General features: G+C 42.3%; 1 protein-coding gene across 7 annotated transcripts in view; it reads right to left on the bottom strand.

The window, feature by feature from the left end:
- The window catches only part of IFT74 (intraflagellar transport 74), a 305,175-nt gene that overhangs the window by 228,585 nt on the left and 53,718 nt on the right, over nt 1-22,872 (bottom strand). For all 7 annotated transcript variants that reach the window (XM_033919374.1, XM_033919366.1, XM_033919348.1 and 4 more), the window contains one exon: nt 10,798-10,846. In XM_033919374.1, coding sequence (XP_033775265.1) covers nt 10,798-10,846 — 49 coding nt within the window. The remainder of the gene's footprint in view (nt 1-10,797; nt 10,847-22,872) is intronic.

Here is a 22,872-nt window from a genome sequence, read left to right as displayed (position 1 = left end):
CAAATATTACAAGTGTATAATGGTCAAACAGAAAATCTTTAACTAATCAATTGATAATCTTACTTAAATTCCTTCAAATATATAAACATAAAAGAATCCCTACCCACCCACCCATATTAATAATAAACAATTATCAATTATTATCTTTCACATTCCCACCCCCCTATATTTTATCTAATACTAAGGTGTTTAAGATGTCTGATCATTAGAATTAATCAATAAGAACATAAGAAACGCCTTCACCGGATCAGACCTAGGTCCATCTAGTACAGCGATCCGCACACGCGGAGGCCCAGTTAGGTGCTCCCTGTTGGAGACCCGGATCTCCCATATCCCTCGATATGATTTGCAAGAAGGTGTGCATCCAACTTGCGCTTGAAACCCTGAACACTATTCTCCGCCACAAGCTCCTCTGGGAGAGCATTCCAAGCGCTCACCACTCGCTGTGTGAAGCAGAACTTCCTGACATTTGTCCTGAACCTGCTGCCACACAGTTTCAGGCTATGACCTCTTGTCCGTGTCACATTTGAAAATGTCAGTAATGCTTCTTCCTGGTCTATTATGTCAAATCCTTTTAATATTTTAAAAGTCTCTATCAAATCCCCCCTCAATCTTCTCTTTTCGAGGGTGAACAGTCCAAGTTTTCGGAGGCGTTCTTGATAGCTCAAATTCTCCATACCTTTGATTAGTTTAGTGGCTCGCCTCTGCACTCTTTCCAGCAGAGTTATATCCTTCTTGAGGTATGGAGACCAGTGTTGGACACAGTATTCCAAGTGTGGTCTGACCATCGCTCTGTAAAGTGGCATTATGATGTCCTCTGACCTACTCGTGATCCCCTTTTTAATCATGCCCAACATCCTGTTTGCTTTCTTTGCTGCCGCCGCGCATTGAACCGATGGTTTTAGGGTTCTGTCTATCAGGACCCCCAAGTCCCTTTCTTGTTCGCATTTGGCTAATGTCACACCCAATATTCTATATTCATGTTCTTTATTTTTCTTAACCAGATGCATCACCTTGCATTTGTCTATATTGAAATTCATTTGCCACTTTATCGCCCATTTTTCCAGCTGGTTCAGATCCTTCTGAAGATCCTCGCAGTCCCTTGGAGAGCCAACCCCCCGACATAATTTTGTGTCATCTGCAAACTTGATTATATTGCATGTCGTTTCCTCTTCAAGGTCATTTATAAAAATATTGAACAAGATGGGTCCAAGAACCGAGCCCTGAGGCACGCCGCTAGTCACCTTTTCCCAATCTGAGAATTTCCCATTTATTATCACCCTCTGTTTTCTGTTCTCTAGCCATTTGCCGATCCATCTGTGCACTTCTCCTCCTATTCCATGACTTAGTAATTTACTCATAAGCCTTGCGTGCGGGACCTTGTCAAACGCTTTCTGGAAGTCCAAATAGATTATGTCCACTGGATCTCCATTATCGATTTGTTTATTCACCTTGTCAAAAAATTGAAGTAAATTTGTCAAACATGACTTCCCTTTCCTGAAGCCGTGTTGACTAGCACTTATTAGGTTGTGCTCTTCCAGGTGTTGTACAATGGTATCCTTAATTAGTGTTTCAATTATCTTCCCAGGAACCGATGTGAGACTCACAGGTCTGTAATTTCCCGGTTCACCTCTTGATCCTTTCTTGAAAATTGGGATGACATTTGCTATCCTCCAGTCATCCGGTATTTGCCCGGTTCTGATTGACATGTTAGCTAAGGATTGTAATAGTTCGCCAATGGCCCCCAAATCTTTTTAAACTTATGATAATTTCCCTGTTGCATGGCAAGCACTCTCTCCATTTTATAAATATGACATACTGAATTCCACCAAAAAGTATAATTCAGTTTAGTGTAATCTTTCCAGTTTCCAGTAATCTGCTGAATGGCAACCCCTGTCAATATTAATAGAAGTTTATTATTATTTGCAGAAATTGGGCTTTTAAATCTTATAGATGTACCAAATAATATAGTATCATATGAAAGGGCAACATGATTTTCTAACAATGAATTAATTTGGGACCAAATTAACTTCCAAAAGGCATTTACACAGGGACAGAAAAATATTAAATGATCTAATGTCCCAGCTTCTAAACCACAATGCCAGCATCTATTGGACCTAGAGCTATCTAACTTTTGTAAACGAACTGGGGTCCAAAAAGCTCTATGCAACAAAAAAACCCAAGTCTGTCTCATAGATGCTTGCCCTTGTGGTTTTTATTCTCCAAGACCAAAAACGTGGCCATTGAGAGGCAGAAATTTGATGCCCAAGCTCAATGCTCCAAATATCTCTAAGGACAGTTTTTTGTTTTTTATTCAAATACCCATACAACAATTTATACCACTGTGCGACTTGGTGACCCAAGAAATCCGCCTGAAAGCACAGGAATTCCAAACTATACTGAGAATTAAGAATTTTCCATTCAGGGAACCCCTCCTGAATAGCCTGCTTCAATTGCAACCACTTAAAACTTTGTGACTTATTTAAACCATATTTATGTTGCAATTGTGAAAAACTAAGCATTGATCCATCTATAATAACATCATTTAAAGTCCGTATACCTGCAATAATTCAATGCTTCCAGACGATTTTAAACCCGCCAATTTTGTTCTTGGAGTTTACCCAAATGGATTGATTTAAAGATTTAGAAATTGGATCTGGTGATAGATTACTAACATAACGTAAGGTCTTCCATGTGTCAAGCAAAATTTTATTATCTTTATATTTCCTGGGCAAATTTATACTAATAAGATGAGACAAATGTAAAGGAAACAGGAGTCGCCATTCCAAATATAACCAATCTGGAACATTTTCCATAAGGTCTGGAAGGATTCAATACATACTCTGTCTTAAAATATAGGCTTGATGATACCTATAAAAATTTGGAAAATTTACCCCTCCCTCCACAATTGTCTTTTGTAGAGATACTAAAGCAATTCTAGGTCTTTTACCCAACCAAACAAATTTAGTAAGGATTCCATTTAACCTTTTGTAAAATGACCCCTGAAAAAAAATTGATATCATACTCATTTGATAACAAACCACAGGCAATATCATCATTTTGATCGTTTGAACTCTTCCCCACCAAGAAAGAGCACCTGCTCTTTAAATGTAAGCCCTGAGTCCACAAGAACACCTTAATATTTCACCTCACAATTGGCACACTTTCTCCCAGTAACTTAAATGCTTCTGGGACATCAGAACCTAGTGATCTCGTGACGTACAACACCTTCATCTTCTGAATGCTTAATCTAAGCCTACTGGGTCTATCCAGTTTTTTATAGCTGCCACTACTGACTACAAGCGCGAAGATGCCACATTAAAGTCCCTTTCTATTGGGAAAAAGAATTGGATATAGTCGGCATACAGACGGTAAAATACACCAAGATCTAAAAGCAGTTTACAAAGTGGTACGATGTACAGATTAAATAATGCAGCAGACAATGCGGATCCCTGGGGAACCCCTATCTTTACTTCTCTACAGCCTGACAGATCTCCTCCTACCAAAACTTCTTGCTGTCTCCCACTCAGAAAAGAATTGAACCAAGCCAATACTGATCCACGAAACCCTCATACCTTCAATCTTGTTAACAACATTGCATGGTCAACAGTATCAAATGCTGCCGAGATATCAAGAAACACCACCAAGAATTTTATTTCCTCATCTAGACCCACTCTCAGTTTGTCAATCATGGACACCAGTAATGTCTCTGTACTATGGTGTTTTTTGAATTGCATACTGATGGTCATATAGGATGTGGTGATCCTGCAAATACTGATGAAATTGTGAGTATACCACCTTTTCCATTATTTTTGCCACCACAGGTAATGACGCTACCGGGTGGAAATTACTTATTTCTCGTATACCCACTTTTAAAAAAATCCTTCATCAGTGGTTTAATTGTCGATATTTTCAACGAATCCGGAATTTCACCCTTTGCCAGATGTTTATTCAGATATCCTGAAAACCTGACTGGCAAGGGGGTACTCCAGGACCAACTTAGGAAACATTATCCTAGTCTAATAAGGACCTTAATGGTCAGCTCAAAACTACACAACATCACTTTTTGCACTTGTAAGACATGGAGACAGACAAGACCTAAATAAGCAAGCTTTGATATGATAATATACATTTAAATACCTCCAATCTATAAATGCACAGGAGGTAGGCCTTTTAAATGGAAGAGAGGCTCTCTTGCCTTTGGGATCCCCCAAGACATAAGATGGACTTCAATATTCATGGGAATTTAAGATGGGCAGTAGGAAGGAGTCTTGATTTCTCCAGTATAGTAAAGTGGATTCCCAAGGTTCTTTTTAGTGAAGATCATAGGAAATGTTGGTATAGAATTCTTCATAAAGCTTATTTTTTTCTCCATACAGAGTATCTAAAATGGGAAGCTCTGATCTTTCCCAATGTCCTAAATGGTCAAGGAGATTTAGATCATATGTTTTGACATTGCCCTTTAATGTATTCTTATTGGGAGTCATTGTATGTTTTTTAAACTAATTGAAAAATCTATTTATTTTCATCCATGGGGTTTAATGCTTGGTTGGGAAAGGCCTTTAGGAATCTATGGGAAGGGTTCATTACTACTGATTCAAAAATTTGGAGTAAAATGTATTCTTAGGCACTGATTGCAAGTTGATCCACCCTCTTACTGGGAATGCAGAAATGGCTTACATAATTTATGTGTCTTGGATTCTAAGGGAGTGAAGGATTTCCAAAAACGTAGGCAGAGAATTTTGGATACTTGGGTCTCTTACCTTTATTCCCTTTAACCATGACAGAGGAGGAGGAGAGCAAGCCCTTGTATAGGTACAGGTGAAGATCTCAAGTCCTTTAGGTAACTAAAGGTGAAGAACCTATGAAATCCCTTAATATAATAGGTAATACTATTAAAGGCCTAAAAATGACTGAAAAATAATCTGACTTTAGCTGTTAGCTTTTGCACAATATATGCTTGCTGGAAAATAACTTGCTGAGAACAGCAAGTGAAGCGAAACTTATGCTAAGATAAGCAAGTGAAGTGAAACTTATTCTTCTACATAGCAACTGGCGCCACATCTGCCATGATATCATAAAAGGATTAGGACATGTCCTGACCAAGAATATAAAAATACATTCTTTGCAAGAAATATCCTGTAAGGGGTGGATACTTACTGGACCTTTGACTTGAAATTGCTGACCTGATGATTAGAATGACATTTGATGGGAAAAGGTAGTGATTTTTCCAGTAAACAGGACACATGTATAGTATGACTCAAATATTGTAAACCAATTAGTGAACTAATAAGTGTAATGATGTGTGTAAGTAACCAATAAAAACTAATCATATGACTTGTACCAACGTGGCCTTTGACTACCAAGATAGCTTTTCTTTTTTTTTTTTTTTTTTTTTCCTTTATTTATTGGATTATTCATTACAATATCTCTGTAATAAACATACATGAATGAACACAAATGATAATACAAAGTACAAAAATGTGAATTCCAAAAAGGAATTAACATAATATAAGAAAACTAATTCAACCATTTCCTAGTCCACATTAAGCTTTTCTGATCATGTAAGCAGGACAGATACGAGATCTTAGGCCTGAAGATCATATGCTCTGTTACTCTTTATGCTGAGAGATTTATTCTTGTAAGCTGTTACTGATTTACTAATAAAATACCTATTATTCAAGAGCAGTATATCGAGTGTGAGGTCTCTCATTATTATGGCCCCTGAACAGCAGGGCCCCAACAACTGCGAGCCAGAAAGCAAAGTTACTTACCATAACAGGTGTTATCCAGGGACAGCAGGCAGATATTTTCACATATGGGTGATGTCATCCACAGAGCCCCGGTACGGACAGCTGTACAAGTGCACCGGCACTTTAAGAACTTTAGAAAGATTGCGACTGACCGCATTGTGCATGCGCGAATGCCTTTCCGCCCTGTATGCCAGCTAAGAAGCAACCAGGGGAGGTGGGTTGTGAGAATATCTGCCTGCTTTCCCTGGATAACACCTGTTACGGTAAGTAACTGTGCTTTATCTCAGGCAGCATATTCTCACATTTGGGTGACCTCCAAGCTAATATAACAACAAAGGTGACCAACTGGTGTTCAGTCTCTTTATTTGTAATGGACTTGACACGATCGTGTTTCGGCCCAGGAGGGCCTGCCTCAGGAGTCTTGCGATGAATCAATTCGTGCAATTTCCATAAACACTTCAATACACGCTATAGTGAACTGGAGCTCAAATGAACAGCGTCTGCTGTTGTCCACAGAATGGTGGGAGAGTTGGCCTTTTAGGAAAATAAATTTTCACTATTTGACCAAAGTGCCCATCACATCTGGAATAAGAGTCCAGACAATAATGTGAAGTGAAAGTATGAACAGAGGACCAAGTAGCAGCTTTGCAGATTTCATTAATAGGAGTAGAGCGAAGAAAAGCTATTGAAGTTGCCATAGCTCGAACTTTATAGGCTGTGACCCAACTCTCCAGTTGCAGCCCTGCATGAGCATAACATAACAAGATGCAAGAAGCCAACCAATTAAAAATTGTTCTCTTGGAGACAGGATGCCCCAACTTGTTAGGATCAAAAGAGACAAATAATAAGCCAATACTTGTTTGCAGTCCAGAGTATGAAGAGCCGTTTTGCCCATGATGAGAATGAGGTTTGGAAAAAATACTAGAAGAACAATTTATTGATTGAGTTGATATTCAGTGACAACCTTTGATAAGAACTTCGGATGAGTGTGAAGCACCACCTTGTCATGGTGGAATGTTGTAAATGGTGGATCCGACACTAAAGCTTGAAGTTCACTCACTCTGCGAGCATAAGTCAGAGAAATAAGGAAAATTACTTTCCAAGTAAGATATTTGTGATGAGCCAAAGACATTGGTTCGAATGGAGGCTTCATCAATCTAGCAAGTACCAAATTAAGATCCCAAACTACTGGAGGTGGTTTGACATTGAAAAGCCCTTTCATGAATCTGGAAACTACAGGATGAGCAACAAGAGGTTTTTCATCCATTGGATGATGAAAAGTAGCAACTGCACTGAGATGGACTCTAATGGAAGTGGACTTGAGGCCAGAGTGCAACAAATGCAGGAGGTAATCCAAAACTGAAGAAACAGGTGGATTTTGGATCCTGGTGGTGAAGTATGCACCAGGCAGAAAAATGGGTCCATTTTTGAGTATAACACTGTTATGTGGCCAGTTTTCTGCAAGCATCCAATATGTCTTTGACAGGCTGAGAAAATTGTAGGTCAGCTGAAGTCAGCCTGAGAGATACCAAGCTGTCAGATGCAAAGACTGATGGATGGGGTGTAGAAGAGAACCGTGACTCTGCATAAGAAGAGATGGAAAAATTGGCAGAGGTATCAGCTCCTTGATACTGACTTGAAGTACAAGGGAGAACCATGGGTCACCGAGCAGCTATCAGAATCATGGTGGCCAACTCCTGTTTGAGCTTGACAAGCGTTTTGAGAACAAGAGGAATGGGTGGAAACACATAGAGGATCTTGTGAGTCTAATCCAGAAGAAAAGCGTCCATTTCTAGGTGATGAGGGAAATATAGTCTGGAGCAAAAGCGGAGCAGCTTGTGGTTGTTGGGGAGATGCAAATAGGTCTACTTGAGAGAAGATGGGATGAAGAGCTGCTGAGTTCAGTGTCCATTTGTGAGGTTGAAGAATGCAGCTTAGTTTGTTCGCTAAATAGTTCCTCCTGAATATAGGCTTCAAAAAACCAAAAGTTACCAATAATATGATAATTCAAGCTCAGAAAAATTGGTAAAATTTTCCTTGCTAAAACAACACTAGGATGGTAGTTGCACCATAAGCTCAATCATTAGATTAACTCAATGATTAGATAAAGGGGTTTCAGTAGGGCTCAATTATCCCTACGAGTAAACAAAGGCCCTGGGCGGTATTCATAAGTGACTAGCATTTAGATTGAAGGTCTAAATAAATCCTGCTCAGTACATCATAATACCCTTATATTTTTAAATAACCTTGATAAATAAATATAAGTGCAGTATTATGATGTACAGGGCAGGATTTATTTAGACCTTCAGGCTAAGTGCTAGTTACTTATGAATACCTGCCCAGGGCCTTTGTTTACTCGTAGGGATAATTGAGCCTGTACTGAAACCCCTTTATCTAATCATTGAGTTCATCTAATGATTGAGCTTATAGTGCAACTACCATCCTAGTGTTGGTTTAGCAAGGAAAATTTTACCAATCCCCCTGAATATAAACCGCTTTGAGGAATATGTTGAGAAATTGCCCAATTCTACATCTTTTGAGCCTCTTGACAGAGGAGAGACCTCGTTCTTCCTTGTAGTACTCTCGCTGATCATTTAAAAGTTAGACTATTGCAACTCGCTCTACAAAGGAGTAGCTCTTAAAGAAATCCGTCGATTACAACTAATTCAAAACACCGCAATTAAGATTATAACGAACAAGAAAAAATTTGATCATGTGACTCCTCTTCTTAAAGAAGCTCTTTGGCTTCCAATTGTTCACAGAATCTTCTACAAATTAGCAATATTAACATTCAAAATATTAACAACTAAAGCTCCATCATTCCTAGAAAGATACATTATTCCATATATTCCGACTAGAAGTTTTGAGATCGGAGGATATAAACTTTCTAGTAATTCCATCACTTAATATAATAAATATAAGACAAGATACGATCTTTGCGGTGACAGCGCCCAGAATATGGAACTCCTTACCAGCATTTATTAAGGAAGAAAAATCACTAAATAAATTTAAAGGATTGTTAAAATGCTGGTTCTACAAGGATGCTTTTGAAACCTAATCATCAGTCTCTTTTGATCCCATTCGTTGCTTAAACTCACATATACTCTGTCTTTAGGCTCCGAGAAATTGAAAAAAAAAAAAAAAGTTCTTAATTTTCTATTTCATTTTATCATTACTTTTAAAATTTCTTACCCTCCTTCTGTACTTTCCTTTCATGTGTCCTTTACTATGCTAATTATACTTCTTCCTACTTCCCTTATGTATTGGTATGTCATGTGTCAGTTGTAGTTAATAATTTAGATCCTGTTTTTAATTGTACATCGCTTTGAATTAATGATATTGCGATACATCAAAATTTTAATAAAACTTGAAACTTGTTTATATAGTACATGGCCACCGGATTGTCCATATGGACAAGGATAACTTGATCTTGTAGAAGATGCTGAAAAGCCTTGAGAGCATTGAAAATTGCTCTGAGTTCCAACAGATTTATATGGTGGTGTCGATCTCTGGCAGACCAGAGGCCTTGAGTGCGCAGGCCATCCAGGTGAGCTCCCCAAGAATCCTTGGTGAAAACTTTCTGATAAGGAGGTGTGTGGAATAACAATCCTCTGGAAAGATTGGAAGACAGCATTCACCACTGAAGCGATTGTCGAAGAGATAATGCGCTACGAAAGTAGGTCCAAAGCCTGGACTGCTGAATAGCCAGAGACCACTGAGGGATCCATAGAAGCCTGGCAAAAGGAGTCACGTAGACTGTAGTTGCCATGGGTCCCAGAAGAATCATCATGTGCCTTGCTGAGAGTGATTGAAGTTGAACCATGTGATGACAAAGTTGGACAAGGATGTCCTGACGCTCCTGAGGCAGAAACGCCCTGAGTTGTATTGTGTCAAGCAGAGCTTGAAGGAAGCGGTGGGACCGTTGGATGACCAAGGAATAAAGGGAGCACTAAAGGAGGACAAAGCAATCGCCGACAGACTTCCGGGACCGCCGGAAGAGGAAGCAGCGCAGACGCAGGGCTCACAGAAGGGCCGGGACCGCCAAGAGGAAGCAGCAGGACAACGGTAGGAGCTTCTACATGATTGGGGGGGGGGGTCGGGAGGCTGTTAGGGGCGAGCGGTCCTTCGGGGTGGGGGTGCGGGTGGGAGTGCGTGCGAGCGGTCCTTCGGGGTGGGGGTGCGAGTGCGTGCAAGCGGTCCTTCGGGGTGGGGGTGCGAGCGATCCTGCAGGGGGGAGAATCGGATGTCGGGGGGGGGGGGGGCATCAGGCTTTCAGGGTGGGGACAGGACTTCAAGGGGGAGAGGAGAGTCGGGGCTGGTGAAAGGAGAGTCGGGGTGGCCAGAGGAGAGTTGGGGCGGGCGAAAGGAGAGTCGGGCGGCGACGGGAGAGTCGGGGCGGCATGCGCGGTATACGGGTGTGCGCGGTATATAAAAATTTATTTACATAAATTACAGTTTCCCACGCGCTATACCCGTGTGCGCGTTTTACATGGGTGCGCGGTATATGAGTGAAAATACGATACTTATATGTCAAGTTCTTTTTACATTTCTCTTTGTGGTTATGAATGCAATTTAATTAATAAAAAGAAAGATTTCAAATAAATAAGTAAATATTTCTTTGCAGTAAAGGTTTGGATGCCTGTCAATGTATATAATGGAAATGAGGACTATATCTGAAAGCAGGGGACAAGCACAGCGGACACAAAGAGGATTGTAGAGCTAAGCAATTGGTGTAGCTGGGCAGACTGAAGAGGCTGTATGGTCTTTATCTGCTATTCTCTATGTTTCTTTAGGAGGTAGCCTCCATGGAGCAGGAGGTACAGCTGTAAAGGAAGGCATGAAGGTAATAAGCATAATGTGGCAGTCAAAACTTTAACTAACTTAATGGGCAGACTAGGTGGGTCATTTTGGTCTTTATCTACCATAATCTACTATATTACATGAAGATACTAAAGAAAGGCTGTGCTTAGGAAAATATAGTTAAAAACAATTTCAGTATGTTTCTTGCAACAGTTCACATATATGTTCACAGTGATTAACTTACCTCAATAGTCCAAGATAATATGATTTGTCCATAATCTGTCTCTGCGGTCCTACAAACAAAAGAAAATAAAAGCAAAGTTGCTATGAAAAGTACTATATTTGAATAAGTTTTTAAAATAAACTTGCCCTTGCTACCTATACATATCTATGAGCTCTTGCCTGCCCTAGGTACAATAGCTGGACTCGGTATGATAATCTGGAAGACAGATTCATACCCCACTGAGAAGCCTCAGATAAAGGTAAAGAAAAATGGGTATCAGTATACCACTGACATGATTTATTAAGGCACATATCTATTTATTTAAAATATTTATAGACCATGTTACTATTCTAAGTGATGTACAAAGCCACAAAAAACAATAAAATGAAACAAAAACACAAACAGAATGTACAGCAACACATATACCTATAATGGCAACTAATGTCCCCATTGAGATTGTGTCATGTTTTGAGTATCAAATTACCACGTATTTATAAGGACAATAGTATTTTGCTAGACACATGGAAAACCTTAAAATTCATCAACAACTTAACATCTGTACCGGTACAACAGTCCACATGTCAATCCTTATGGTTGAACTCCAAGATTCGAATTGGTGAGTCTAAGATCCTCTGGAAGCATTGGCTGCAGGCGGGCATATGCAGATGGAAAGCTGCTTGATTTTTCACGACTGCAACAAATATTTGGGGCTTGTTTTACAAAGCCGCGCGGTAACGACACCGAAGCCCATAGAGCAGGAGTAGGGAACTCCAGTCCTCGAGAGCCATATTCCAGTTGGGTTTTCAGGATTTCCCCAATGAATATGCATGAATTTATTTGCATGCAAATAGGATTTCCTGTCCTATTAACCCTTTTTCTTCCTCCCCTCTTAAAGTCAATCAATTTGTACCTTTGCTTAATCTTTGTAAACCGCATAGAACTTCACGGTATTGTGGTATATAAGCTGTTATTATTATTATTATTACTTTCAATGCATATTCATTGGGGAAATCCTGAAAACCCGACTGGAATACGGCTCTCGAGGACCAGAGTTCCCTACCCCTTTACTTAAGCCCTCCCTCTGATGTCAGCGCTGACATCGGGAAGATTTCCGGTCAGCTGTGTGCTGCGGCAGAGCAGCACACAGATAGGGAAAAGAAGACGAGCTTCGCGGCTCGAGTTGCTTCGAACCATGCAGGATTCCCGCGACCCTAGGAGGCGTCCCCACAGAATCCCTGCGACCCTAGAGGGCATCCCCACGGGATCCCGTGTCCCGAAGGGAGAACCCGCAGGATTCCCGTTGTCCCCGTGCAGCTCTCTACTCCAAGCTAAGCATAATGGGATGGAGGGAGAGTTGGCAAGTTAAGAAAAAAGATGTTGCAAAACAGATTGGCCAAAATGGCCATCCCTTCTAGAGAAAATATCCAGACAGTAATGAGAGGTGAATGTATGAACCGAGGACCAAGTGGCAGCCATGCAGATTTCCTCAATAGGAGTTGATCTGAGGAGAGCTACAAACGCCGCCATTGCTCGAACTCTGTGGCCCGTGACTTGACCCTGTAGAGGGAGACCAGCCTGAGCATAGCAGAAAGAGATGCAAGCAGCCATCCAGTTGGAGATGGTTCGCTTCGAGACAGGATGCCCCAACTTATTTGGATCGAAGGAGATGAAAAGTTGAGGGGCTGTCTGTGAGGTTGAGTGCGTTGCAAGTAGAAAGCAAAGGCACGTTTGCAGTCCAAAGTATGGAGAGCCACTTCTCCAGGATGAGAATGAGACTTTGGGAAAAATACTGGAAGAACAATAGATTGATTGATGTGAAATTCTGAAACAACTTTAGGTAAGAATTTAGGATGAGTACGGAGGACCACCTTGTCATGATGGAAAACTGTGAAAGGTGGATCCGCAACCAAAGCTTGGAACTTACTGACTCTTCGAGCAGACGTGAGGGCAATCAGGAAAACTACTTTCCAAGTAAGGTACTTGAGATGAGCCTTATCAATTGGTTCAAATGGAGGCTTCATCAATTGAGCTAAGACAACATTGAGATCCCAGACCACTGAGGTGGTTTAAGTGGTGGATGAACATTAAAAAGTCCTTTCATAAAGCGGGAAACCAAAGGATATGCAGACAGAGGTTTCCCATCAAGAGGCTGATGAAAAGCAGCAATCGCACTGAGATGAACTCGGATAGATGTAGATTGAAGTCCCGAATGTGATAAGTGTAGTAAATAGTCCAAAATAGAAGCCAAGGAGGTAGACATTGGCTCCAGATGATGAGTGGAACACCAAGCAGAAAATCTAGTCCATTTCTGGCCGTAACACTGCCGAGTGGACGGCTTTCTGGAAGCTATCAAAATTTCTTGTACAGACTGAGAGAACTGTATAGAGTCTGTTAGGTTGAAAGGTACCAAGCTGTTAAGTGTAGAGACTGCAGGATGGGATGTAGCAAGGATCCTTGACTCCGAGTAAGCAGAGAGGGAAAAAATGGTAGAAGCAGAGGCTCCCTGGTGCTGAGTTGAAGTAGAAGGGAGTACCACGGCTGTCTGGGCCACCAAGGAGCTATCAGAATCATGGTGGCATGTTCTGTCTTGAGTTTGACAAGAGTCTTGAAAATCAGAGGGAATGGAGGGAAGGCATAGAGAAAATGACTCATCCAATTCAGGAGAAAAGCATCTGCCTAGAGACGCTGGGGAGAGTATATTCGAGAGCAGAACTGAGGCAATTTGATGTTGAGGGGAGACGCAAAAAGATCCCCCATTGAGCAAACACCTGACATAGAGGCGAGGAATTGAGTGTCCATTCGTGAGGTTGCAGAAGACAACTCAATTTGTCTGCCAGACAGTTGTGCTGACCTTGAATATATGCAGCTCTGAGAAAGATGTTGTGATGGATTGACCAATCCCACAGCTTCAGAGCTTCTTGACAAAGGGAGTGAGATCCCGTCCCTCCCTGTTTGTTGACTTAATACATGGCAACTTGGTTGTCCGTCCGGACAAGGACTACGTTGTCGTGAAGAAGGTATTGAAAAGCTTTGAAAGGATTGAAAATCGCTCTGAGTTCAAACAGATTGATGTGACAAAGATGGTCTGCTGAAGACCAATGACCTTGGGTACGTAGACCGTCTAGATGGGCTCCCCATGCGTAGGTTGACGAGTCCGTTGTGAGAACCTTCTGATGGGGAAGAGTGTGGAACAGTAAACCTCTGGAAAGATTGAAAGAGAGCATCCACCAACGGAGAGATTGTCTCAACAAAGGAGTTACTGTAAGTTGTTGAGAAATTGGGTCGGTAGCTTGCTGCCACTGAGATGCCAGGGTCCACTGAGGTATGCGAAGGTGAAGTCTGGCAAAAGGAGTCACGTGAACTGTAGAAGCCATGTGACGAGTAAAATCATGTGTCACGCTGAAACTGATGTGAGATGAGACACCTGATGGCAAAGACGAATGAGGACATTCTGATGAGGTTGAGGCAGGAACGCTCTGAGCTGTACAGTGTCCAGAGTGGCCCCGATGAATTGAAGAGACTGAGACGGGATCAACTGGGATTTTGGAAAGTTGACTTCGAACCCCAGACTTTGGACAAATATAATAGTCTGTTGGGTCGCTACAATAACCCCTTGTTGAGAGGGGGCTTTGATAAGCCAGTCGTCCAGGTATGGAAAGACTTGAAAACCCTGGGTACGGAGGGCTGCAGCCACCACCACGAGGCACTTCGTGAAGACTCTGGGCAAGGCCAAAAGGAAGAACTCTGTACTGCAGATGAAAATTCCCCACCTTGAATCTTAGAAATTTGCGAGAGGCTGGATGAATGGGGATATCAGTGTAAGCATCTTTGAGATTCAGAGAACATGGCCAATCTCCCTGATTCATCAGGGAGTAGAGTTGGTAAAGACAGCATTCAAAACTTCTCTTTCACTAGAAATTTGTTGAGGACTCTGAGGTCCAGAATGGGTCGCAAATCCCCCATCTTCTTTGGGACTAGAAAATAACGGGAATAAAACCCCTTGTCCCGTTGCTGAAAAGGAACTTCCTCGACAGCTCGAAGGCGAAGAAGAGCCTGAGCTTCCTGAAGAAGGGGAAGTTGCGATGAATTTGAAGGACACTCTCTTGGAGGGCGATCTGGGGGCACCTGAAGAAAGTGTAGAGAGAACCCCTCCCCAAATGATGGTGAGAACCCAGAGATCTGAGGTTATCAATTGCCATTGGGGACAAAAATGGTGAAGACAACCTCCGATGGGCAGAAGAGAAGTCTGATGAAGGGAGGTTGGCATGCTCAGACTGGGAACGTCAAAAAGACGGCGCGGGTTTAGTTGGAGCAGGAGGTGGAGGTTTCTGCTGGCGTTGTTGCTGTGGTGGCCTTCTATGCGGAGGACTGGAGAAAGCTGGCGTCATTTTTTTGGGATAACGACATGGTGGTTGTTTGTATGGCCGAGCAGGAGGAGTCTTAGGCTTTGGCCGAATCAACGAAGCAAAGAGCAGGAGGAGTCTTAGACTTTGGCCAAATCAACAAAGCAAAAGAGCGCTCATACTCAGAGAGGCGCGTTGTAGCTGCTTCAATGGATTCGTCAAACAGTTCATTTCCCTGGCAAGGTAAGTTGGCTAGATGGTCCTGCAAATTGGGATCCATATCAACAATGCGTAGCCAAGCTAGGCGCCGCATGGCTACTGCAAAAAACAGAGACCCTGGAAGAGAGCTCAAAGGCATGTAGAATGAAGAGGCGAAGTTGAGACAGAGTTGTGATAATCTGTTTAAATTCCGGGAGTCATTGCTCCCCAAGAGCCGGGTAGAACTTAGGCATCAATTTGAGGAAATAGTTGAAATAAGCAGTGAAAGTTTGGTTGTAATTCAGAATCCGGTTAGCCATCATGGAATTCTGATACAGCCTACGGCCAAACTTGTCGGTACAGCCCTCCCTGCCTGGAGGGACCGCAGCATAGATTTTTGATGGATGAGCTTTCTTTAAAGAGGATTCCACACCCAAAACTGGTGAGACAATTGAGATTTTTCAAAGCCCTTGCATGGTACTTTGCAATACCTGGATTCCAGTTTGGATGGAATAGCAGTAATGGAATAAGGAGTTTCCATGTTCCTGATGAAAGTTTGTTTCAAAACTGGAGTCATAGGAAGCCTCAAGGTCTCCTTGAGTGGATGAGGTAACTCCATATCCGCCAAGAATTCAGGAGTGTAATTGGAATCAGAGTGGAGATCCAGCTGCAAAGCTTTTCCCATGTCAAAAACAAATCTGGCAAAAGAGGCAGACTTCGAGGTCGAGGCACTTTCAGGAGAAGGAGTGCGAGACCAAGGAAGCACTGAGTAAGAAGGAGAAGCCTCTCTGGAATATTGAGAGAGAGGTTCAGAATCCAGGCGTAGAGTGACCGAAGAAGCTCCACTACCTGCAATAGGAGGAGTCAGAGAATGTTTTTGCTTTAAAAGCCTCGATGGTGAAGTCCCTGGTGTTCGAGAAACAGAATGAGTCGAGACAGGAGGAGAAAGTTCCCTTGGAGGTGGTCTGGAAGGAGAGTCTTCGACCACGATGGACTTCGAGGGGAAGCAGCCGGTGTAAGAGCTTTGCGAGACTTATGTTTAGATTTAGTAGAAGTCGCGGTAGCTTTTGATAATCGAGGCATAGAAGACTCAGTATCCAGAGGAGGGGATGGTTTTTGCTTCAGAAGGGACTCCTGACTGAGCTTGGAAGTAAGATGCCTCGAATGCCTCGAGCGATGCCTCGATCGAGGTTCAGGAGACCGTGGCCGAGGATCAGGCGATGAGTCACTTGATGACAAACAACGAGACTTCCGAGGTTTGCCTCGAGGCGCTGCAAACGGGGTCTCAGGCTGCCACTCAGGCTGGCTGGTAGGAAGCAGGGTCGAGGATGAGGTCGGAAGGAGCTGAGCTATGACTGAGGAAAGCTGAGTGGTCAGGATGGCTTTTAACATGTCCTCGAACATGGGCACTGGGACAAATGGATTAGGTCTCATAGGTGCAGCAGTGCGCTCCAAGGAGGGCGACCTCGAGGATGAGTATTCCCGATGCTTGGATGCACGCTTAGCTGGAGGTCTCGACGAGGCTGGCAGGACCGTGGACACGGCCTGGGATGCCTGAGACTCTGGAGGCTTCTTAGGAAGAGTACCTGAAGGAGAAACAGGAGACGTACCCATCGAAGAAGACTTCTGAGGAACTGCCGCCGAGGCCTTCGAGACCGGAGGAGTCGAGGTTGAGGCCTTAGTGGAGGCAGATGAGGGCGTCGAGGTCGAGGGCTTGGTCGAGGTTGCCCCCGAATCCGAGGTCGAGGCCTTGTCAGTAGAAGGGTCCATGGTGCCAAACAACTGAGAAAGCTTGGCACGGCATCGACGAAGGGTCCGAGGTTGAAGAGTAGCACAGTGCGGACAAGCGTCGGGGCAATGTTCAGGACCGAGGCAAACAATACACTGACTATGTGGATCAGTGATTGAAATTGTCCTACCGCACTGACTACACTTTTTAAATCCGGTAAGAGGCCGGGACATAGAAAAAATAAAAGCCGATGTTATGATCGAGGTAGTCGGCCAGACCTAGGCCCAAAGGCCAGTGGTCGGAAGAAATGAAAAAAGAAAAGGTTTTTTTTAAAAACAAAAAGAAGAGAGAATTCAAATGCGAGCACAGCGACTGTCAAAAGAAAAAATAAGAAAGCCGCGGTGAGAGAAGGCAACGAAGGCTGCAGAGCTGAAGTAAAGAGGACTTCTCGGCTCCGTGGAAAACGTTGAACTGAGGTTCCTCACAGGAGACGTGCGCCCTAACTCGGGCGGGAAAGCACTCGCGCATGCACAGTGCAGCACTCGGAAACTCTTACAAAGATCTTCAAGCAAGTCTGCTTTCGAGGCTGTCCACTGCGGGGCTCCGTCGGTGACGTCACTCACTGTTGAGAATATGCTGCCTGCTTGTCCTGGGATAACAGCAAATAGCAGCCCTCAGAAGAGCGTAGATGCCCTCGCACCTCCTCCCAAGGGCCAAAATTTCCGCCAACAGAGGGCATAGAAGCATCAAATAAAAATACCCTCCTGAAGGCTAACCAAGGCTACAATAACATTTTAAATTACTAACCCCATTCCCCGCACACACACCCATCATCCAACAAGCAACACCCTCAGAAACATAACACACTAGCCACACTGCACACCCACCAAGCACACACCTCAGACACCCACCCATCCATACTGGCTTGAGAGCAGACTAACAGCACTAGCTCTGATGCCCTGTAGAGCAAGTCAAGATGGGGCAACTGGCACCGCTTTCTCAGCCTCTGATTGGAATGGTCGCCACAAAGAAGCATATAACTTTTTGTCACTGGTTAGAACAGAATGGTAGGTTTATAACTCAATCTGGGCAACCTCCCACATTTTTGTTATCTAATGGGGGAAGGAAGCCGGGGTAGTATCTACCCAATGTTGTAGCACAAGCTTTTTCACCAACAATAGCGCTGTATATATAAACTTCCTGTGCAGGAAAACAAACCCCCCCTCATGGAGCTCCTTCTGATCCCCTAAAAACAGCAATCCATAATCCCGGGGCACCTGTCTCCCAAGTAGTGTGTCTAGAAAGGGGAGGACCCGATGCCAAACAGCAGAATGAGGACATTCCAGAAACATATGTACCAAGGTACCTGGAGCCTGCTGACAACGAGAGCATATTGTAACCCCTCATAGACCCATATATTTTCCCCGGGCTCTGGAGATGTAAGCACGATGCAAGATTTGAAACTGCATTTCCCGAAGTTTAGTAGAGCCAACTAAAAGATAAAGATTAGCAAAAAGGTCCAAAAATTGAAGTCTGGCATATTCAACTGCTATTCAACTTCCTGGAACAAATGGTAAATGAGCCGACAAGAGGCAACGCCACCTTGGACTTGGTCCTAAATGGCCTCACGGGACCGATAACAGTAGTGGAAGTCATGGTTCCACTGGGAACGAGTGATCACAATGTAATTAACTTTAAACTTGACATCGGGAAAGGGAAACATGCCAAAACCTTAACCACCACATTGAACTTTAAAAAGGGTAAATACGATAGCATGAGAGCCATGGTAGAAAAACGACTCGAAAAGAAGGTGGACAAACTTGAAACGGTAGATCAGGCATGGTCCCTACTGAAAAATACTATCACAGAAGCACAAGATCTCTACATTCCGAGGATTTCCAAAGATCGGAGATCAAAGAGCAAAAGAGAACCGGCATGGCTTATCAAACAGGTGAAGGAAGCCATAAAAGAAAAGAAGGACTCTTTCAAAAAAATGGAAATACATAAAGACAACCGAAGCCTGGAACAAACATAAAGATGATCAGAAGAAATGTCACAAGGCGGTGAGGGATGCAAAACAGGAATATGAGGAAAAAATAGCCCAGGAGGCCAAAAACTTCAAGCCCTTCTTTAGATACGTGAAAGGGAAAAAACCTGCAAAAGAGGCAGTTGGACCCTTGGACGACCAGGGAAGAAAAGGGTACATCAAGGAAGATAAACAAATCGCAGACAAACTAAATTCCTTCTTTGCGTCCGTCTTTACGAAGGAGGACACCTCAACAATACCTGAAGCGGAGAAAGTGTTTGCAGGAGAAATAGAAGACAGCCTCACCACAGTTGAAGTGGACTTAGACCAGATATACTATCAGATCGACAAACTTAAAAGTGACAAATCCCCTGGACCGGATGGAATTCACCCGAGAGTCTTAAAGGAATTGAAGGTTGAAATCGGAGAGTTATTGCAAAAACTTGCAAACCTGACAATCAGAACTGGACAGATACCGGACGACTGGAGGATAGCGAACGTCACCCCAATTTTCAAAAAAGGATCGAGAGGGGAACCGGGCAACTATAGACCTGTGAGTCTTACGTCTGTCCCCGGCAAGATGGTTGAAGCACTGATCAAGGATAGCATGGTCCGGCACTTGGACGCACACGACTTGATGAAACCCAGTCAACACGGATTCAGGAAAGGGAAATCATGTTTGACGAATTTACTCCAATTTTTTGAGACCGTGAACGAGCAAATTGATAGTGGGAAGCCGGTGGACATAATATACTTGGACTTCCAGAAAGCGTTCGACAAAGTTCCACACGAAAGACTTCTCAGGAAACTACAAAGCCATGGCATAGAGGGGGATATACAAAGATGGATAGGCAAATGGCTGGAAAACCGAAAGCAGAGAGTGGGCATAAATGGGAAGTTCTCCGACTGGGAGAAAGTGACTAGTGGTGTACCCCAGGGCTCGGTACTTGGGCCGATCCTTTTTAATATTTATATCAATGATCTGGAGGAAGGAACATCCAGTGAGATCATCAAGTTTGCAGACGATACAAAACTATGCCGGGCGATCAGATCGCATGAGGATAGAGAGAAACTCCAGAGCGACTTGTGTCGGTTAGAAACATGGGCGGAGAAATGGCAGATGAAGTTCAATGTGGAGAAATGCAAGGTAATGCATTTAGGCAATAAGAATAAGGAATACGAGTATACAATGTCAGGTGCAACTCTGGGGAAGAGTGAACAAGAAAAGGACCTGGGTGTACTGATAGATAGGACCCTGAAGCCGTCGGCACAATGCGCGGCAGCGGCAAAGAAGGCAAATAGAATGTTGGGCATGATAAAGAAAGGAATCTCGAGTAGATCGGAGAAAGTTATAATGCCGCTTTATAGGGCAATGGTCAGACCACACTTGGAATACTGCGTCCAACATTGGTCTCCCTACCTAAAGAAGGATATAAAACTGCTGGAGAGGGTGCAGAGACGAGCAACAAAACTGGTGAAGGGTATGGAGAAACTGGAATACGAGGACAGACTTATAACACTAGGATTATTCTCCCTTGAGAAAAGGAGACTGCGTGGGGATATGATCGAGACCTTCAAACTACTGAAAGGAATCGACAAAATAGAGCAGAGAAGATTATTTACATTGTCCAATTTGACACAGACTAGAGGACATGTAATGAAGCTAAGGGGGGACAGGTTCAGGACTAATGTCAGGAAGTTCTGCTTCACTCAGAGAGTGGTTGACACCTGGAATGCCCTCCCAGATGAGATTATTGCGGAATCGACCGTCCTAGGCTTCAAGAGCAAACTAGATGCATATCTCCTTAAGAGAGGCATGTAAGGATATGGTGGACTATAAATTACGACAGGTGTACACCTGGCAGGGCCTCCGCGTGTGCGGATCGCCGGACTTGATGGACCGAAGGTCTGATCCGGAGATGGCATTTCTTATGTTCTTATAGATCCCGAGACCACAGATCAACCACTCTACATTACATTATATTTGTGTCTTCTATCCCACCAATACCTTTCAGTTCTAGGCGGTTTACAAAAGAATTGGCCTAGGCATTCCCAGGGAGATTACAAGGCTAATAGATGGAAAATGCATTAGGATCTGGGGAGTCAGGGTTTAGTTAGTCAAGGTTTAGTTAGATCAATTGACAAATTTCTTGAATAGCATAGTTTTCAATTCTTTCCTGAAGGTTTTTCTTTTTTTATAATAATCTTTATTCATTTTTAGAACTTACAACAACTATAAAAGGAAATCACATTTGTTTTTTTTTCCATTTATAATTTTTATTCGTTTTCAAATTTTACATAAAGTGTACAAATTATTAAATTACAATTGATGAATACACAATATCACTTTTATATCTAATACATCATATTTTAAATATATTTTTATCCCCTCTCCCTCCCCCCACCCTTCTAGTACTTTTCAATCATACATTACATACTGTATATCATGTTATATCATATTATATAAAAATTATTTTCACTACCCTCCCCTTCATGTGTGTCACCAAGAAGATATTGAAAAGAAGAAAAGAAATCTTACTATTTATTCATTGCAATATTTTGTCAATGGCCCCCATATTTTTATAAATTTAGTATATGTCCCTCTTTGCATTGCTATTGCTCTTTCCATTTTGAATATATGACATATTGTATTCCACCAAAATGTATAATTTAGGTTATTATAATTCTTCCAATTGTTGGTTATATGCTGAATGGCAACCCCTGTCATGATTAATTGTCATGATTAATTGTTATTTTCTGTTGAAATTTGACTTTTTTTTCTCATCATCATTCCAAATAACACTGTATCATATGATATTGCTATATGATTTTCCATCAATTTATTAATTTGTGGCCAGATTGCATTCCAAAAACTTTTAATGTAGGGACAATGATACAGTAAGTGATCTAACGTCCCTGGTTCGAGATTACAGTGCCAGCATTTATTGGACTTAGAACTATCTAATTTTTGTAATCGTGTAGGGGTCCAAAAAGCTCTATGTAATAAAAAGAACCAAGTTTGTCTCATAGATGCTGACACTGTACATCTCATTCTCCAAGACCAAATTAGTGGCCATTGAGATGCATTAATTTGATGCTTAATCTCAATGCTCCAAATATCTCTTAGACCATTTTTTGGTTTTTTATTCAAATATCCAGATATTAATTTATACCACAATGCGGCTTGATGTCCTAGGAAGTCTGCTTGAAAACATAAGAACTTTAAACTATATTGATTATTTAATGTTTTCCATTCAGGGAACCCAACCTGAATGGCCTGCTTCAATTGCAACCATTTAAAACTTTGTGTTTTACTAAGACCAAATCTATGTTGCAATTGTGAAAATTCCAGCAGTTTACCTTCTGAAATAACATCATCTAGAGATCTAATGCCTGCAATAATCCAGTTCTTCCAAAGGATTTGAACTCCGCCAATTTTGATCTTGGAGTTTATCCATAGAGACTGATTAGTTGATTTGTTTATTGGGATAGGTGTTAATTTACTAATAAACCTCAATGTTTTCCAAGTATCCATTAATATTTTATTTTCTCTGTATCTTCTAGGTATATTAATACTTGGAAGGTGAACTAAATTTAGGGGAAACATAAGGCGCCATTCTAAATACAACCAATCTGGTGCATTATCTATAAGTTCTGGGAGGATCCAATACATACCCTGACGTATAATATAGGCTTGATGGTACCTATAGAAATTTGGAAAATTTACCCCTCCCTCCTTAATTGATTTTTGCAAAGTTACTAAAGCTATTCTAGGTGTTTTACCAAGCCAAAGAAATTTT

The sequence above is a fragment of the Geotrypetes seraphini genome, chromosome 1 (genome assembly GCF_902459505.1).
Source record: "Geotrypetes seraphini chromosome 1, aGeoSer1.1, whole genome shotgun sequence".
NCBI lineage: Eukaryota > Metazoa > Chordata > Amphibia > Gymnophiona > Dermophiidae > Geotrypetes > Geotrypetes seraphini.
This window is presented reverse-complemented; position numbering and strand designations above follow the sequence as displayed.